This window comes from Lampetra fluviatilis (assembly GCF_964198595.1).
Source record: "Lampetra fluviatilis chromosome 48 unlocalized genomic scaffold, kcLamFluv1.1 SUPER_48_unloc_1, whole genome shotgun sequence".
Lineage (NCBI taxonomy): Eukaryota > Metazoa > Chordata > Hyperoartia > Petromyzontiformes > Petromyzontidae > Lampetra > Lampetra fluviatilis.
In genome coordinates this window covers 260,796-280,659 of record NW_027620429.1, presented here as the reverse complement: position 1 = coordinate 280,659, position 19,864 = coordinate 260,796, and the positions used below count along the sequence as shown (strand labels likewise).

Below are 19,864 nucleotides of genomic sequence, written 5' to 3'. Positions count from 1 at the left end.
CACACACACAGTCACACAGTGTACACACACACACAGTCACACAGTGTACACACACACAGTCACACAGTGTACACACACACAGTCACACAGTGTACACACACACAGTGTACACACACACAGTCACACACAGTGTACACACAGTGTACACACACACAGTCACACAGTGTACACACACACACAGTGTACACACACACACAGTGTACACACACACACACACAGTGTACACACACACACACACAGTGTACACACACACACACAGTCACACACACACACAGTGTACACACACACAGTGTACACACACAGACAGTGTACACACACAGTGTACACACACACACAGTGTACACACACACACAGTGTACACACACACACACAGTGTACACACACACACACACAGTGCACACACACACACACAGTGCACACACACACACACAGTGTACACACACACACACACACAGTGTACACACACACACAGTCACACACAGACAGTGTACACACACAGTGTACACACACACACAGTGTACACACACACACAGTGTACACACACACAGTCACACACACACAGTGTACACACACACACAGTGCACACACACACACAGTGTACACACACACACACACAGTGTACACACACACACACACAGTGCACACACACACACACACAGTGCACACACACACACACAGTGCACACACACACACAGTGCACACACACACACACAGTGCACACACACACACAGTGCACACACACACACACAGTGCACACACACACAGTGCACACACACACAGTGCACACACACAACACACAGTGTACACACACACAGTGTACACACACACAGTGTACACACACACACAGTCACACTGTACACACACACAGTCACACACAGTGTACACACACACACTTAGTCACAGTCACACACACACAGTCACACACACACACCAGCTGTGGTGGTTGTATGTATAGTGGTGGTGGTGGTGGTGGTTGTGGTGGTGGTGGTGGTGGTGGTTGTGGTACCGGTCTGATCTCTTGAGGTTCAGTGTCACCGTCTCGCTGGGACGCGGCTCCAGCAGGTCCTCATAGCGGCACGCCTCCTCCACACACTTCTACCACAACCACCACAACAACCACAACAACAACCACAACAACAACCACTATACACATCCCCAACCACCACAACAACCACTAGACATAACCAACCCCACCACCACCATCACCACCACCATCACCACCACCACCGCCGCCACCGCCACCACCGCCACCACCGCCACCACCGCCACCACCGCCACCACCGCCCCCACCGCCCCCACCGCCCCCACCGCCGCCACCGCCGCCACCGCCGCCACCGCCGCCACCGCCGCCGCCACCCCCACCACCGCCACCACCACCACCACCCCCACCACCGCTACCACCCCCACCACCGCCACCGCCACCACTCCCACCACCGCCACCACCGCCACCACCACCGCCACCACCACCGCCACCACCGCCACCACCGCCACCACCGCCACCACCACCACCCCCACCACCGCCACCACCGCCCCACCACCGCCACCACCGCCACCACCTCCACCCCCACCACCACCACCACCACCCCCACCACCGCCACCACCGAGCACCTTCTTAGTGGGTGGTTGTTGCGGTTGTTGTTGTTGTTGATTCTCGGCGTCTCCACCGCAGCGTTTCACCGCCTCACCACTCACAGAGCCCCTGACGACAACAACAACCATCACGTCAACAACAACAACCATCACGTCAACAACAACAACCATCACGTCAACAACAACAACCATCACGTCAACAACAACCATCACGTGAACAACAACAACCATCACGTCAACAACAACAACCATCACGTCAACAACAACAACCATCACGTCAACAACAACAACCATCACGTCAACAACAACAACCATCACGTCAACAACAACAACCTCGATTTAAAGCTTTCGTGACTGCAGGGATTCATTCAGACGCTGTCTTTCCGACAGACCTGGTCTTCACCTGAGGACGGCTGCTTGCGTTGTGGCCGAAACGTCGTGAGAATTGTATCAAGTAAACAACAACCATCACGTCAACAACAACAACCATGTCTCACTCCCCCCCCCACCCCCGTGTCTCCCCCCCTCGTTCCTCCCCCCCCCCGCGTCCCCCCCCCCCCGCGTCTCCCCCCCCGCGTCCCCCCCCCCCGCGTCTCCCCCCCCCGCGTCTCCCCCCCCCCGCGTCTCCCCCCCCCCCGCGTCCCCCCCCCCCCCGTCTCCCCCCCCCCGCGTCTCCCCCCCCCCGCGTCTCCCCCCCCCCGCGTCTCCCCCCCCCCGCGTCTCCCCCCCCCCCCCCGTGTCTCCCCCCCCCGTGTCTCCCTCCCCTCGTGTCTCCCTCCCCCCGTGCCTCCCCCCCTCGTGTCTCCCCCCCCGTGTCTCCCCCCCCCGTGTCTCCCTCCCCTCGTGTCTCCCCCCCCCGTGTCTCCCCCCCCGTGTCTCCCCCCCCCGTGTCTCCCTCCCCTCGTGTCTCCCTCCCCCCGTGCCTCCCCCCCTCGTGCCTCCCCCCTCGTGCCTCCCCCCCCGTGTCTCCCCCCCCCGTGTCTCCCTCCCCTCGTGTCTCCCTCCCCCCGTGCCTCCCCCCCTCGTGTCTCCCCCCCCGTGTCTCCCCCCCCCGTGTCTCCCTCCCCTCGTGTCTCCCTCCCCCCGTGCCTCCCCCCCTCGTGCCTCCCCCCCCCAGTGTCTCCCTCCCCTCGTGTCTCCCTCCCCCCGTGCCTCCCCCCCTCGTGCCTCCCCCCCCCCGTGTCTCCCCCCCCCGTGTCTCCCCCCCCCCGTGTCTCCCCCCCCCTCGTGTCTCCCCCCCTCGTTCCTCCCCCCCCCCGTGCCCCCCCCCCGTGCCCCCCCCCCCCCGTGTCTCCCCCCCCCGTCCCCCCCCCGTGTCCCCCCCCCCGCGTGTCTCCCCCCCCGTCTCCCCCCCCGTGTCTCCCCCCCCCGTGTCTCCCCCCCCCGTGTCTCCCCCCCCCGTGTCTCCCCCCCCCGTGTCCCCCCCCCCGTGTCCCCCCCCCCCGTGTCTCCCCCCCCCGTCTCCCCCCCCCCGTGTCTCCCCCCCCCCGTGTCCCCCCCCCCGCGTCCCCCCCCCCGTGTCTCCCCCCCCCCGTGTCTCCCCCCCCCCGTGTCTCCCCCCCCCGTCTCCCCCCCCCCGTGTCTCCCCCCCCCCGCGTCCCCCCCCCCGCGTCCCCCCCCCCGTGTCTCCCCCCCCCCCCGTGTCTCCCCCCCCCCCCCGTGTCTCCCCCCCCCGTGTCTCCCCCCCCCCGTGTCTCCCCCCCCCCCGCGTCCCCCCCCCGCGTCCCCCCCCCGCGTCCCCCCCCCCGTGTCTCCCCCCCCCCCCGTGTCTCCCCCCCCGCGTCCCCCCCCCCCGTGTCTCCCCCCCCCCCGTGTCTCCCCCCCCCCGTGTCTCCCCCCCCCGTGTCTCCCCCCCCCCGTGTCCCCCCCCCCGCCCCCCCCCCCCCGTGTCTCCCCCCCCCGTGTCTCCCCCCCTCGTGTCTCCCCCCCCCGTCTCCCCCCCCCCGTGTCTCCCCCCCCCCCGTGTCCCCCCCCCCGCGTCCCCCCCCCCGTGTCTCCCCCCCCCCCCGTGTCTCCCCCCCTCGTCTCCCCCCCCCCGTGTCTCCCCCCCCCCGTGTCCCCCCCCCCGTGTCTCCCCCCCCCCCCGTGTCTCCCCCCCCCCCGTGTCTCCCCCCCCCCCGTCTCCCCCCCCCCCCCCGTCTCCCCCCCCCCCCGTCTCTCCCCCCCCCCCCCCGTCTCCCCCCCCCCCCCCGTCTCCCCCCCCCCCCGTGTCTCCCCCCCCCCGTGTCTCCCCCCCCCGTGTCTCCCCCCCCCGTGTCTCCCCCCCCCCGTGTCTCCCCCCCCCCCCCGTGTCTCCCCCCCTCGTGTCTCCCCCCCCGTGTCTCCCCCCCCCCGTGTCTCCCCCCCCGTGTCTCCCCCCCCGTGTCTCCCCCCCCCCGTGTCTCCCCCCCTCGTGTCTCCCCCCCCGTGTCTCCCCCCCCCCCGTGTCTCCCCCCCCCGTGTCTCCCTCCCCCCGTGTCTCCCGCCCCCGTGTCTCCCCCCCCCCCGTGTCTCCCCCCCCCCCGTGTCTCCCTCCCCCCGTGTCTCCCCCCCCCGTGTCTCCCCACCCCGTGTCTCCCTCCCCCCGTGTCTCCCCCCCCCCGTGTCTCCCGCCCCCGTGTCTCCCGCCCCCGGTCTCCCCCCCCCCGTGTCTCCCTCCCCCCGTGTCTCCCCCCCCCCGTGTCTCCCCCCCCCCCGTGTCTCCCCCCCCCCGTGTCTCCCTCCCCCCGTGTCTCCCCCCCCCGTGTCTCCCCACCCCGTGTCTCCCTCCCCCCGTGTCTCCCCCCCCCCGTGTCTCCCCCCCCCGTGTCTCCCTCCCCCCGTGTCTCCCGCCCCCGTGTCTCCCCCCCCCCCGTGTCTCCCCCCCCCCGTGTCTCCCTCCCCCCGTGTCTCCCCCCCCCGTGTCTCCCCACCCCGTGTCTCCCTCCCCCCGTGTCTCCCCCCCCCCCGTGTCTCCCCCCCCCCGTGTCTCCCTCCCCCCGTGTCTCCCGCCCCCGTGTCTCCCCCCCCCCCGTGTCTCCCCCCCCCCGTGTCTCCCTCCCCCCGTGTCTCCCCCCCCCGTGTCTCCCCACCCCGTGTCTCCCTCCCCCCGTGTCTCCCCCCCCCCCCGTCTCCCCCCCCCCCCGTCTCCCCCCGTGTCTCCCCCCCCGTGTCTCCCCCCCCCCGTGTCTCCCCCCCCCCGTGTCTCCCTCCCTCGTGTCTCCCCCCCCGTGTCTCCCCCCCCCCGTGTCTCCCCCCCCCGTGTCTCCCCCCCCCCCGTGTCTCCCCCCCCCGTGTCTCCCCCCCCCCGTGTCTCCCCCCCCCCCCCCGTGTCTCCCCCCCCCCGTGTCTCCCCCCCCCCGTGTCTCCCCCCCCGTGTCTCCCCCCCTCCGTGTCTCCCCCCCTCCGTGTCTCCCCCCCTCGTGTCTCCCCCCCCGTGTCTCCCCCCCCCCGTGTCTCCCCCCCTCGTGTCTCCCCCCCCGTGTCTCCCCCCCCCCGTGTCTCCCCCCCCCCGTGTCTCCCCCCCCCCCGTGTCTCCCCCCCCCCGTGTCTCCCCCCCCCGTGTCTCCCCACCCCGTGTCTCCCTCCCCCCGTGTCTCCCCCCCCCCGTGTCTCCCCCCCCCCGTGTCTCCCCCCCCCCGTGTCTCCCTCCCCCCGTGTCTCCCGCCCCCGTGTCTCCCCCCCCCGGTGTCTCCCTCCCCCCGTGTCTCCCCCCCCCGTGTCTCCCCACCCCGTGTCTCCCTCCCCGTGTCTCCCCCCCCCGTGTCTTCCCCCCCCCGTGTCTCCCCCCCTCGTGTCTCCCCCCCCGTGTCTCCCCCCCCCCGTGTCTCCCCCCCCCCCGTGTCTCCCTCCCCCCGTGTCTCCCGCCCCCGTGTCTCCCGCCCCCCGTGTCTCCCCCCCCGTGTCTCCCCCCCCCCGTGTCTCCCTCCCCCCGTGTCTCCCGCCCCCGTGTCTCCCCCCCCCCCGTGTCTCCCTCCCCCCGTGTCTCCCCCCCCCGTGTCTCCCCACCCCGTGTCTCCCTCCCCCCGTGTCTCCCTCCCCCCGTGTCTCCCGCCCCCGTGTCTCCCCACCCCGTGTCTCCCTCCCCCCGTGTCTCCCGCCCCCGTGTCTCCCTCCCCCCGTGTCTCCCCCCCCCGTGTCTCCCTCCCCCCGTGTCTCCCCCCCCCGTGTCTCCCTCCCCCCGTGTCTCCCCCCCCCGTGTCTCCCCCCCCCGTGTCTCCCCCCCCGTGTCTCCCCCCCCGTGTCTCCCCCCCCCGTGTCTCCCTCCCCCCGTGTCTCCCCCCCCCCGTGTCTCCCCCCCCGTGTCTCCCCCCCCGTGTCTCCCCCCCCCCGTGTCTCCCCCCCCCGTGTCTCCCTCCCCCCGTGTCTCCCCCCCCGTATCTCCCCCCCCCCGTGTCTCCCCCCCCCCCCCGTGTCTCCCTCCCCCCCGTGTCTCCCGCCCCCGTGTCTCCCCCCCCCCGTGTCTCCCCCCCCCCGTGTCTCCCCCCCCGTGTCTCCCCCCCCCGTGTCTCCCCCCCCCCCGTGTCTCCCCCCCCCCCGTGTCTCCCCCCCACGTGCCTCCCCCCCCCCGTGTCTCCCCCCCCGTGTCTCCCCCCCCCGTGTCTCCCCGTCCCCCCACCTGGAGTTGCTGTTGCTGTTGGTAGCGAGCACCATGCTGCTGTGCTGGTTGAGACGGGCGGATGATGATGGCGTTGCTGCTGCTCCGGGCCGACGAGGCGGCGGAGGAGGTGGAGGGAGGGGAGGAGCTCCCGTAGCCCTGCACACACAAGACAAAGGTCCCCCGCGCAGCCTTCCAAGGGCCGTAGGGGCAAGTGCCGCTAGCGAGTAGCGTAGGGGGTGGGTGGGTGGCCAGCACCACGCCCGGCCGCCTTTGTCTCCCCAGCGCTGGCGACGTTCACCACACACTACCGCTACACCGGCTACTCAGTTGGGGCTGAGTCGACCTAGGGGAGGCCCAGGACCGGTTTAGATAATCGTCAACCGGCAGTGTTGGCCGTGAGCGGGAATCGAACTCGGGTCGCCGGGTTCGTAGCGCAGCGTGGCGCTAACCACTACACCCACCACTCCCCACGCAGATAATCACAGACACACAGACTCACACACACACACACAGACCCGCACACACGCACAGACTCGCACACACACACAGACTCACACATACACTCACACACACACACACAGACTCACACACACAGACTCGCACACACACACAGACTCACACAACAACAACCGCCATTCGCCACTAAGTGGCGGTGACGTCACCACGACGCTTGTGCCAGGCCATGTGCACCTTGAGGCCACGTGAAGTGTCGAACGCCCGCTGGCAGGAGGTCACGGGGCAGACCCAGGTGCCACGGGTCGACTGACCGAGATGACCGAGATGACTGGCTGATGCACCACCTGTGCCCCCTACTGTGCCAACTTGCTGTGCTTTAGCCACCCGGCGCTCCGCTCGTTGTTGTGAGCGTCGCTCCTCCGCCCTCCGTTGTTGTTGGAGGGCGACTGCCTCCAACTGCCCAGTAGCGTCCTCCACGAGCCTCCTCCACTGAGGCCGATCTTGACACCGCTGGTACCAGTCATCGGCAAGTCCACTCAGCTCCACGTCCTCCTGTACCACATCACTCCATCTCTTCTCTAGCCCGTGCCGCGCCCGTTTAGCCCCCTCGATCCGGCCGAACAAAAGCTGTTTAGGCATGCGGTGGCTGGGCATGCGGGCTACATGACCCAGCCAACGCAGCCTTGCCTGCCGGAGGAGCTCACTGATGGGACTTTGCCCAGATCTTTCAAGGACTTGTGAGCTCCTCACACAATCCAGCCTGGTTAAACCCAGGATGGATCGTAGGCAGGCCAGCCTAAATGTTTCCAACCGGCGAAGATGCTCCACTAGGGGGGTCCACGTTTCGCAAGCGTAGAGAAGGGAGGGAATGACCGTGGCCGAGAAGACCTGAAGCTTCGTGCGGAGCGACAGACCAGGTAGCTTCCACACAGCGTTACGCAACCGATGAAAAGATATTGCCGCTCGACTGATTCGGAGTGAGACCTCTGCTGATAAACTGGAGCCGGTCATAAGCACACTGCCCAGGTATGGGAAACTCTCCACTCTCTCCACAACTGCCCCATCACCAATTGGGAGTTGTGGGGGTGGAGTGTCCGATGGTACAAAATACCCAGGCAGGTGCTTAGTTTTGGTGGGGCTGATGGTAAGGCCCCACCTCTTAGTGGCACGCTCCAGTCTCAGCAGCAGCGTCTCCAACTCCTCTTCTGAATGAGCAGCTATTACCAAATCATCGGCATACATAACGTGGTTGACCAATAGGGAGCCATCCCTTGATCGAACCCGGGCGTCGATCAGCCTCCCATTATATCTGTACCAAATGGAAATTCCCCCGGTACAGCTATTGAAGGCTTCACGAACTACGCAGTCGAAATAGATGTTAAATAATGTGGGAGCCAAAGGACATCCCTGTCGCACCCCAAGGTGTACAGGGAAAGGCTCCGACTCCCGGCCACGTAGTTTTACCCGGGCCCGCTCACCATCATGAAGGTCCTTAATGATCGTGAGCAGAGGGTCAGGGACTCCGAAAGCACGAAGAACAACCCAGAGCCCAGTCCTACTGATGGTATCATAGGCCTTGACCAGGTCAATAAAGCAGAGATGTAGGTCTTTTTGGAATTCCCTACACCTCTGCTGTAGCAGACGGACAGAAAATATGGCATCTGTGCAGGACCGCCCTTTCCTGAAACCGCATTGGGGCTCCGCAAGCCTCTCCTCAGCGTGCCTAGCAAGGCGATGTTGAATAATCCTTGCCAGGACCTTACCCGGCACACTGAGGAGTGAGATGCCCCTGTAGTTGTTACAGTCGGTACGGTCCCCCTTCTTAAAGAGGGGGACCACCAGGGCATCCTTCCAGTCCTGCGGAACCCATCCAGTGGTCCAGACAGACTCACACACACACAGACTCACACACAGTGGACATCATGCGTACCTCTCCGAGGGAGGAGTCTCCCATGGCGGTGAGGTCCAGCAGAGGATTCCACACCCCCCTGTCCACAATCTCCTGCAGCCCTGCACTCCGCACACACACACACACGTACACAACAACAACAACAACAACCGCCATTCGCCACTAAGTGGCGGTGACGTCACCACGACGCTTGTGCCAGGCCATGTGCACCTTGAGGCCACGTGAAGTGTCGAACGCCCGCTGGCAGGAGGTCACGGGGCAGACCCAGGTGCCACGGGTCGACTGACCGAGATGACCGAGATGACTGGCTGATGCACCACCTGTGCCCCCTACTGTGCCAACTTGCTGTGCTTTAGCCACCCGGCGCTCCGCTCGTTGTTGTGAGCGTCGCTCCTCCGCCCTCCGTTGTTGTTGGAGGGCGACTGCCTCCAACTGCCCAGTAGCGTCCTTCACGAGCCTCCTCCACTGAGGCCGATCTTGACACCGCTGGTACCAGTCATCGGCAAGTCCACTCAGCTCCACGTCCTCCTGTACCACATCACTCCATCTCTTCTCTAGCCCGTGCCGCGCCCGTTTAGCCCCCTCGATCCGGCCGAACAAAAGCTGTTTAGGCATGCGGTGGCTGGGCATGCGGGCTACATGACCCAGCCAACGCAGCCTTGCCTGCCGGAGGAGCTCACTGATGGGACTTTGCCCAGATCTTTCAAGGACTTGTGAGCTCCTCACACAATCCAGCCTGGTCAAACCCAGGATGGATCGTAGGCAGGCCAGCCTAAATGTTTCCAACCGGCGAAGATGCTCCACTAGGGGGGTCCACGTTTCGCAAGCGTAGAGAAGGGAGGGAATGACCGTGGCCGAGAAGACACGTACACACACATATACACACACACACACACACGTACGCATACACACACGTACACACACACACATGTACACACACACACATGTACACACACACACATACACCCCCCTGTCCACAATCTCCTGCAGCCCTGCACTCCGCACACACACACACACACGTACACACACATATACACACACATAGACACACACACACACGCACACACACACGTACACGCACACGTACACACACACACGTACACACACACACACGTACACACACCCCCCCACCTCTCTCGTCCTGCTTGGCGCACTCAGAGAAGATGTCCTGGCTGCCGGAGCTGAGGCGGTCGCGGTGGAAGTAGTGGGACTGGAAGAAGCGCGTCCAGAACTCGCGCTCCGTCATCGCGTGCGGGACGTTGCCCACAAACTTCTCTCGCACTGGGGGGGGGGGGGGGGTAGAGAGAGAGGGGGTAGAGAGTCTCCCCGTGTCTCCCCGTGTCTCCCCCGTGTCTCCCCCGTGTCTCCCCCGCGTCTCCCCGCGTCTCCCCGCGTCTCCCCGCGTCCCCCCCGTGTCTCCCCCGTGTCTCCCCGCGTCTCCCCGCGTCTCCCCGCGTCTCCCCGCGTCTCCCCGCGTCCCCCCCGCGTCCCCCCCCGCGTCTCCCCGCGTCTCCCCCGTGTCTCCCCGCGTCTCCCCCGTGTCTCCCCGTGTCCCCCCCGCGTCTCCCCCCGCGTCTCCCCGCGTCTCCCCCGCGTCTCCCCGTGTCTCCCCCGCGTCTCCCCCGTGTCCCCCCGTGTCCCCCCGCGTCTCCCCGCGTCTCCCCGCGTCTCCCCGTGTCTCCCCCCCGTGTCTCCCCCTGTGTCTCCCCGCGTCTCCCCGCGTCTCCCCGTGTCTCCCCGTGTCTCCCCCGTGTCTCCCCGCGTCTCACCCGCGGGGTAAGTAGTGAAGATGGACTGGATGATGTCATTGGTCAGGTTGTACTTAAGGCCATTACAGCCGTCAGCCTGGGGACGCACGTCCGCCTGGGAGACACGGGGACACGCGGGGAGACACGGGAAGACGCGGGGAGACACGGGGAGACACGGGGAGACACGGGGACACGCGGGGAGACACGGGGAGACACGGGGAGACACGGGGAGACACGAGGACACGCGGGGAGACACGGGGACACGCGGGGAGACACGGGGACACGCGGGGAGACACGGGGACACGCGGGGAGACACGGGGACACGCGGGGAGACACGGGGACACGCGGGGAGACACGGGGAGACACGGGGAGACACGGGGACACGCGGGGAGACACGGGGAGACACGGGGAGACACGGGGACACGCGGGGAGACACGGGGAGACACGGGGAGACACGGGGACACGCGGGGAGACACGGGGACACGCGGGGAGACACGGGGAGACACGGGGAGACACGGGGACACGCGGGGAGACACGGGGAGACACGGGGAGACACGGGGAGACACGGGGACACGCGGGGAGACAGTAAAACATTAGACATCCACACACGTCCACCGTGAACTCACCCACACGTCCACCCTGAACTCACCCACACGACCACCGTGAACTCACCCACACGTCCACCGTGAACCCACCCACACGTCCACCGTGAACCCACCCACACGTCCACCGTGAACTCACCCACACGTCCACCGTGAACTCACCCACACGTCCACCGTGAACTCACCCACACGTCCACCCTGAACTCACCCACACGACCACCGTGAACCCACCCACACGTCCACCGTGAACTCACCCACACGTCCACCGTGAACTCACCCACACGTCCACCGTGAACTCACCCACACGTCCACCGTGAACTCACCCACACGTCCACCGTGAACTCACCCACACGTCCACCGTGAACTCACCCACACGTCCACCGTGAACTCACCCACACGTCCACCGTGAACTCACCCTCACGTCCACCCTGAACTCACCCACACGACCACCGTGAACTCACCCACACGTCCACCCTGAACTCACCCACACGTCCACCGTGAACTCACCCTCACGTCCACCTTGAACCCACCCACACGTCCACCCTGAACTCACCCTCACGTCCACCCTGAACTCACCCACACGTCCACCCTGAACTCACCCACACGTCCACCGTGAACTCACCCACACGTCCACCGTGAACTCACCCACACGTCCACCGTGAACTCACCCACACGTCCACCGTGAACTCACCCACACGTCCACCGTGAACTCACCCACACGTCCACCTTGAACTCACCCACACGTCCACCGTGAACTCAGCCACACGTCCACCGTGAACTCACCCACACGTCCACCCTGAACTCACCCACACGTCCACCGTGAACTCACCCACACGTCCACCGTGAACTCACCCACACGTCCACCGTGAACTCACCCTCACGTCCACCCTGAACTCACCCACACGTCCACCGTGAACTCACCCTCACGTCCACCCTGAACTCACCCACACGTCCACCGTGAACTCACCCACACGTCCACCGTGAACTCACCCTCACGTCCACCCTGAACTCACCCACACGTCCACCGTGAACTCACCCACACGTCCACCGTGAACTCACCCACACGTCCACCGTGAACTCACCCACACGTCCACCGTGAACTCACCCTCACGTCCACCCTGAACTCACCCACACGTCCACCGTGAACTCACCCACACGTCCACCGTGAACTCACCCACACGTCCACCGTGAACTCACCCACACGTCCACCGTGAACTCACCCTCACGTCCACCCTGAACTCACCCACACGTCCACCGTGAACTCACCCTCACGTCCACCCTGAACTCACCCACACGTCCACCGTGAACTCACCCTCACGTCCACCTTGAACTCACCAGGAATGCTGCGGAGACCCCCACGGTCTGGGCGGAGGGGGAGGGGCCGTCGGCTCCGTTGCTCGCGATCCGATTGGCCCAGAACTCCTCGGCCGAGATCACGTGACCCACCACCAGCTCCTTGTACAGCAGGAACAGCACTGGGTCCTGCTGCAGCAGCCTGCACGCATTAGCATAAATTAGCATAAATCAGCATAAATTAGCATAAATTAGCATACATTATCATTGCACTGGTCAACAAAAAAAACACATTTTTTTCTGGCCTGGATTTTTGCAGCTGTTTTAGACTAATTTCAGGGTGCTGAATCCAAATCAGGCGAGGTAGTCAACATCTCCTAGCCACACACAGATAGACAGCGGCAGGGGTCGTCAGGGTCGGGATCGAACCCACGACCTCCTGTAGACCAGGCCGGGTACGGGTACGGGTAGCCGTTTGCGACCCTTGTGCGACCGGGTAGGCCGTGAGTCACTGGTGAGTCACCGTTTGTCACTCATTTCCCAACGTCTTGTCTCTTCTCACAATTCAAGTTCCTAGAATCAACCCACCCGCGCCTGCAACGTGGCTTCATCCCAGAGGTCGCAATCGGGTACCCGATACCCGTACCCTACCCGTACCCGGCCGGGTACGGGTAGGGTACGGGTAGGGTACGGGTAGGGTACGGGTAGGGTACGGGTAGGGTACGGGTAGGGTACGGGTAGGGTACGGGTAGGGTACGGGTACGGGTAGGGTACGGGTAGGGTACAGGTACGGGTAGGGTACGGGTAGGGTACGGGTAGGGTACGGGTAGGGTACGGGTACGGGTAGGGTACGGGTAGGGTACGGGTACGGGTAGGGTAGGGTACGGGTAGGGTACGGGTAGGGTACGGGTAGGGTACGGGTAGGGTACGGGTAGGGTACGGGTACGGGTAGGGTACGGGTAGGGTACGGGTACGGGTAGGGTACGGGTAGGGTACGGGTACCCGATACCCGTACCCTACCCGTACCCGGCTGGGTACCCGGCTGGGTACGGGTAGGGTACGGGTAGGGTACGGGTACGGCCGGGTACGGGTACCCGTTTGCGACCCTGGTGCGGCCGTGTACGGGTACGAGGGGTAAGGAATCAAACCCCGTTTGCGACCTCTGCCGCTAACGGGGGTCTTGGTGTTTGTGCCGGCGGGCTGGGGGCGTCCGTACCGGTTCTTGTGCTCCAGCTCCTGGTTGGCTCTGCGCTTGAATCGCGGCAGCAGCTGCTGCAGCAGCTCCTTGACCGAGTCGCGGTCGCGGGACGCCGCGGCCGCTGAGCCCCCCCCCACGGCGGCGGGGAGGGGGGCCCCGCCGCCCCCCCCGCCCATCGAGGGGGGGGGCTGCTCCCCGCCCCCCGCGGGGCCCCCCGTGAAGTGGAAGGTGGTGGCCTCGCCGCCGTGCGTTATCACCTGCAGCTGCACCTTGGCCCTGCCGTCCGGAGTGATCTTCTGGCCTAAGTGGGGTGCGGGGCGGGTGGGTGAGTGGGTGGGTGGGTGAGCGAGTGGGCGAGTGGGTGGGTGGGTGAGCGAGTGGGCGAGTGGGCGGGTGAGTGGGCTGGTGAGTGGGTGGGTGAGTGGGTGGGTGAGCGTGTGGGCGAGTGGGTGGGTGAGTGGGTGGGTGAGTGGGTGAGTGGGTGGCTGCCTGAGCGTGTGGGCGAGTGGGTGAGCGGGTGGCTGGGTGAGCGTGTGGGCGAGTGGGTGAGCGGGTGGCTGGGTGAGCATGTGAGTAAGCGTGTGGGTGAGTGGGTGGCTGGGTGAGCGTGTGGGCGAGTGGGTGAGCGGGTGGCTGGGTGAGCGGGTGGCTGGGTGAGCGTGTGGGTGAGTGTGTGGGTGGCTGGGTGAGCGTGTGCGTGTGAGTGAGCGTGTGGGTGAGCGTGTGGGTGAGCGTGTGGGTGAGCGTGTGGGTGAGCGTGTGGGTGAGCGAGTGCCCACTCTGTATGTCTGCGTAGTCGATGCTGGCAGTGAAGCGGTGAGTGGGTGAGCGTGTGGGTGAGGGTGTAGGTGAGCGTGTGAGTGAGCGAGTGGGTGAGCGTGTGGGTGAGCATGTGGGTGAGTAGGTGAGCGTGTGGTTGAGCGTGTGGGTGAGTGAGTGAGCGTGTGGGTGAGTGAGTGGGTGAGCGTGTGGGTGAGCATGTGGATGAGTGGGTGAGCGTGTGGTTGAGCGTGTGGGTGAGTGAGCGTGTGGGTGAGTGAGTGGGTGAGCGTGTGGGTGAGCATGTGAGCGAGTGGGTGAGCGAGTGCCCACTCTGTATGTCTATGTAGTCGATGCTGGCGGTTAAGCGGTGGGTGGGTGAGCGTGTGGTTGACCGTGTGGGTGAGCGTGTGAGTGAGCGAGTGGGTGAGCGAGTGGGTGAGCGAGTGGGTGAGCGAGTGGGTGAGCGAGTGGGTGAGCGAGTGCCCACTCTGTATGTCTGCGTAGTCGATGCTGGCGGTGAAGCGGTGGGTGGGTGAGCGTGTGGGTGAGTGTGTGGGTGAGCGTGTGGGTGAGCGTGTGGGTGAGCGTGTGGGTGAGTGTGTGGGTAAGCGTGTGGGTGAGCGAGTGGGTGAGCGAGTGCCCACTCTGTATGTCTGCGTAGTCGATGCTGGCGGTGAAGCGGTGGGTGCCGCGTGCTCCCCACGCCAAGCGCCCCGCCATGAGGTAGAGGCTCCCGTCCTGCTTTCTGTACCGCACGTGTGACACCAGCAGCAGCACCTCCTCCGAGCTGGACATTGTCAGCCGCGCTCACCTGCTCACTCGGTCAGTCAGTTACTCGCTCAGTCAGTCACTCGCTCGGTCAGTCAGTCAGTCGCTCGGTCAGTCAGTCAGTCAGTCGCTCAGTCACTCACTCGCTCGGTCAGTTACTCGCTCGGTTGGTCAGTCAGTCACTCGCTCGGTCAGTCAGTCACTCGCTCGGTCAGTCAGTCACTCGCTCGGTCAGTCAGTCAGTCACTTGGTCAGTCACTCGCTCGGTCGGTCAGTCACTCGGTCAGTCACTCGCTCGGTCAGTCACTCGCTCGGTCAGTCAGTCACTCGCTCGGTCAGTCACCTGCTCAGTCACCTGCTCAGTCAGTCAGTCACTCGCTCGGTCAGTCACATGCTCACTGGGTCATTCACTGGGTTGCTCCCCTGCTCCCTCACTCAGTCACTCACCCGCTCACCCAGTCACTCACCCAGTCACTCAACCGCTCACCCAGTCACTCACACGCTCACCTAGTCACTCACCCGCTCTCTCAGTCGCTCACCCGCTCGCTCCCCCGCTCACCCAGTCACTCACCCGCTCACCCACCCGCTCACCCAGTCACTCACCCAGTCACTCACCCGCTCACCCAGTCACCCACCCACTCACCCAGTCACTCACCCGCTCACCCACCCGCTCACCCACCCGCTCACCCACTCACCCACCCGCTCACCCACCCGCTCACCCACCCGCTCACCCACTCACCCACCCGCTCACCCACCCGCTCACCCACCCGCTCACCCACTCACCCGCTTACCCCCACCACTCTCTCTCCCACCGCTCCCGCCTCACCCGCTCACCCACCCGCTCACCCACCCGCTCACCCACCCGCTCACCCACCCGCTCACCCACCCGCTCACCCACCCGCTCACCCACCCGCTCACCCACCCGCTCACCCAGTCACTCACCCGCTCACCCAGTCACTCACCCGCTTACCCCCACCGCTCTCTCTCTCTCTCCCACCGCTCCCGCCTCACCCAGTCACTCACCCGCTCCCTCACTCACTCACCCGCTCACCCCCACCGCTCTCTCTCTGTCCCACCGCTCCCCCCTCACCTGGGCCACGTGACGCCCGCGCGAGGCTGCAGGCGACTGCGCGTGCCCACGAAACCGCGCCCCGCGAGCCCTCCGCTGCCTGCCAGTAACGCCGCCTCCTATTGGCTCAGAGCGCCGTGACGTCATCCACGCACACCGAAAGCGTTGTGCGTCGCGATTCGACGATGCCCGCCGTGACGTCATGTATTTGTATGTATGACGCCGATTTGCCTGCGTTCATGTGACGTCATAAATGTTGAGCGTTTGCTCGATGCCAGTTTTGCAACTTAGTATGACGTCATGTTGTGCGTGTTTGGTTGTGGGGGTGGTGGCTTGGCTCGATCCATGGATCGATGGCTCCAGAATCGACGCAGCGGTTCACCACGATGTGAATCGATTCACACTACACTATACACTACTATACACTACACACACACTACACTTAATATACACTACACTATACACTACACACACACTACTATACACTACACTATATACTACACTATACACTACTATACTATACACTACTATATATTACACACTACTATACACTACACTATACACTACTATATATTACACTACACAATACACTAGTATGCACTACACTCTTTGGTTGTTTCGGTAAAGTGACGTAGAAAGAGAAAAGTAAATTAAATAAAAGCATTCGACGTTTCGATTGCAACACAATTTCATTTATTTCATTTCGAGTTTAATTTATTTGGTATCGTCCTGTGAGCCATTCGGCTCTTGAATCGGCAATCATCACCAGGTACAAATGAGAGATAAACAAACCGAGTAAACTTACAAGTACAATGATTGTGTGCTGACCGGGTTAGCCTCAGAGTGGCCGTGACGTCACCACCACCAGTGCCAGGCTAGGTGCACCACCTTGCAGGCGACTCGGCACGTGTGCGCATGCGCGAGGAGTGAGAGAGGTGAAAGTTTTCCCGCCAAAAAGGTAACGGCCGTGCACGCGCTGTGGTCGTGTGTGCGCATGCGCAAGGAGTGAGGGAGGTGAAGGTTTCCCGCCAAAAAGGTAACGGTACCGCACGTCTCAACGTAACGGCCGTGCGCGCGCTGTGGTCGTGTGTGCGCATGCGCGAGTGAAGTTTTCCCGCCAAAACGGTAACGGTTGCGGCTGCTACTCCGCTATTGATTTTAAATCGGCGGTCAAAAGTTGAGACTTTGCGCGATTGTGAAATGGGTAAACGTGGCCTTAATGTCTCGTTTTGGCCGCGTTTGTGAAAGGAAATGTCATCATTTGACGCGGCGACGCGGCCGTTTTTGTTGTGCAACGTGAACGTGATTGTATGCGGTTAGCGTTTATATACAACGGGTGTTTTACTTAAAGTCGCATTCACGCGCATCTGTTTGCAACATTGAACCATGTTCTTGGTTCTTTCGGTAAAGTCACGTAGAAGGGAAATAATAAAATAATACAAATTTAACATAATAACATAACAGGTCGTTCCGACAGACCTGTTCTTCACCTGAGGACGGCTGCTTGCGTTGTGGCCGAAACGTCGTGAGAATTGTAATTTTAAATCCTTTATATTAAGTTTGCTTGCTTGCTTAGGACCGTGCAAATCTTTCGGTCGTTTTTTAACCCACTTCCCGTGATCCAATCGAGCTGACATTTTCCACACAGACTCGTTGTGCGTGACAATTAATTTTCGTGAAAAATGTTTTCCAAAATGTTACATTGTTTAGGGAATTTTTTAAAAATATTTAATTACCAATTGCTTAAATGCTGGCAGACAATCATCTGACCCATAGGTGGCAGCCATCTCAAGCCAGAGGACGAGAGGACTCTAGCCGCCACGCATATAAAGGATTTATAGTGAAAAACTTTGTTTTTACGGGTTAATTTTATTAAATCCTTTATATTAAGTTCACTTGCGCGCTTACGACCGTGCAAATCTTTCGGTCGTTTTTAACCCACGAGCTGACATTTTGCACACAGACTCGTTGTGCGTGACAATTTCTTTCAATTTTACACTTTTTAGGAAAAAAATTTTGTTTTCATATTTAATTTAAAATACCAATGTGATAAAAATGAAACTCTTACTCAAGAAAAACATGAATAAAATAAAACCGATGCCACGCATATAAAGGATTTATAGTGAAAAACTTTGTTTTTACGGGTTAATTTTTTTTGTTTTATTTATTTTATTATTTCCCTTCTACGTGACTTTACCGAAAGAACCAAGAAGATGAATCCCTGCAGTCACGAAAGCTTTAAATCGAAACATTGAACCAATTTCCCCACAAATTCCGTGGTCGTCTGGCCTTAACCTGTCAAGTATATATACAATAGCCGACGTTTCAAGCAATGCCCCTTCACAAATTATTTTTTTTTGCGTATGGTGAGAGGCTGGGTGCACCTAGCCTGGCACGGACGCGGTAACCTTAGCAACTGCAATGGCATCTGTTTCACTTTCTTGTGAAGGGGCAATTGCCCGAAACGTCGCCGATTGATCTATTACACGCTGCACCAGGTACTCATTTAAGGCTGAGTCGACCTAAGGGAGGGTTCAGATATTCGCTCGCCACCAGCGGGAATTGAACTCGTGGCTCTCTGGTATCGTGGCGTGGAATGCTCAAATAGTTTAACAAGTTCTTGTTTTAAAAATAAAACAATAAAATTATTCTCACGACGTTTCGGCCACAACGCAAGCAGCCGTCCTCTTACGTTGTGGCCGAAACGTCGTGAGAATTATTTTTAATATTTTATTATTTTTATTATTTTATTATTGCCCTTCTACGTGACTTTACCGAAAGAACCAAGAAGATGAATCCCTGCAGTCAGGAAAGCTTTACATCGAAATTTAGTTTAACAAGCTTTAGTGATTGTGAAACGGTAGAAAAAAGGGGTAAACCAGCTTAGAGTCTTACATTTCATCTATTCATTCAAATTTACTTATTTTTTGCCGCTAATTGCCAGTGGAAAAACACAGCGGTGGTTACCCGCGCCCTTTGTGTTGACCGCAGGACCGGTGCTGGCTCGGTTCGGCAAGGAGCCAGTGGAAAAACAGCGGCTGCGGTGGTGTGGTGGTGGTGGTGGTACCCGTGCCGGGTGTTGACCGCAGGACCGGTGCTGGCTCGGTTCGGCAAGGAGCCAGTGGAAAAACAGCAGCAGCGGTGGTGGTGGTGGTGGTACCCGTGCCGGGTGTTGACCGCAGGATGAGTGGAGGCCGCTCGTGGCTATGCTGCTGCCTGCCTCGCAGCCACGCACAGCCCGGGGACGACGACGACGAGATGCAGGTTCGCGATGGGCTGAGTTCACGGTGGACGTGTGGGTGGGGTGACCGAGTTAATGGTGGACATGTGGGCGAGTTAACGGTGGACGTGTGGCCAGGGTGACGGTGGCCGTGAGGCTGAGTTCACGGTGGCCGTGAGGGTGAGTTCAAGGTGGACGTGTGGCCGGGTTCACGGTGGACGTGTGGGTGGGTTCACGGTGGACGTGTGGCCGGGTTCACAGTGGACGTGTGGGTGGGTTCACGGTGGACGTGTGGGTGAGTTCACGGTGGACGTGTGGGTGGGTTCACGGTGGACGTGTGGGTGAGTTCACGGTGGACGTGTGGGTGGGTTCACGGTGGACGTGTGGGTGAGTTCACGGTGGACGTGTGGCTGAGTTCAAGGTGGACGTGTGGGTGAGTTCACGGTGGTCGTGGGAGATGTGGTGATGCCACGTCCCAACCGTTTGGTTCTGGATCGGCAAGCAAGCAGTGGAAAAACCACCACCTGTACCCGTACCGTGCTGGCCACCTCCCCCCCCCCCCCCCCCGTCTCGCACTACAATCACAGCATTCTTGTAATTTTGTCCCTTTACCCCTTCACTCCCCTCTCCCTGCACACACTCACACACACTCACATACATCACACTCTACCACACTCACACATCACACTCA

The 19,864-nt window shown here is 62.4% G+C and overlaps 1 protein-coding gene across 1 annotated transcript; it reads right to left on the bottom strand.

Annotated features, from left to right (window-relative positions):
- Positions 1-931: 931 nt before the first annotated feature.
- Positions 932-16,097, bottom strand: GTF2H1 (general transcription factor IIH subunit 1; the record flags this gene model as incomplete). Its single annotated transcript, XM_078884511.1, is given in 11 exon segments — positions 932-1,095; positions 1,609-1,699; positions 6,167-6,222; positions 6,224-6,304; positions 8,535-8,614; positions 9,645-9,794; positions 10,283-10,376; positions 12,199-12,358; positions 13,373-13,655; positions 14,761-14,927; positions 15,975-16,097. Coding segments are annotated over 10 exon segments (1,310 nt in total), but the record flags the coding sequence as incomplete, so codon positions are not given.
- Between the last annotated feature and the right edge of the window lie 3,767 nt (positions 16,098-19,864).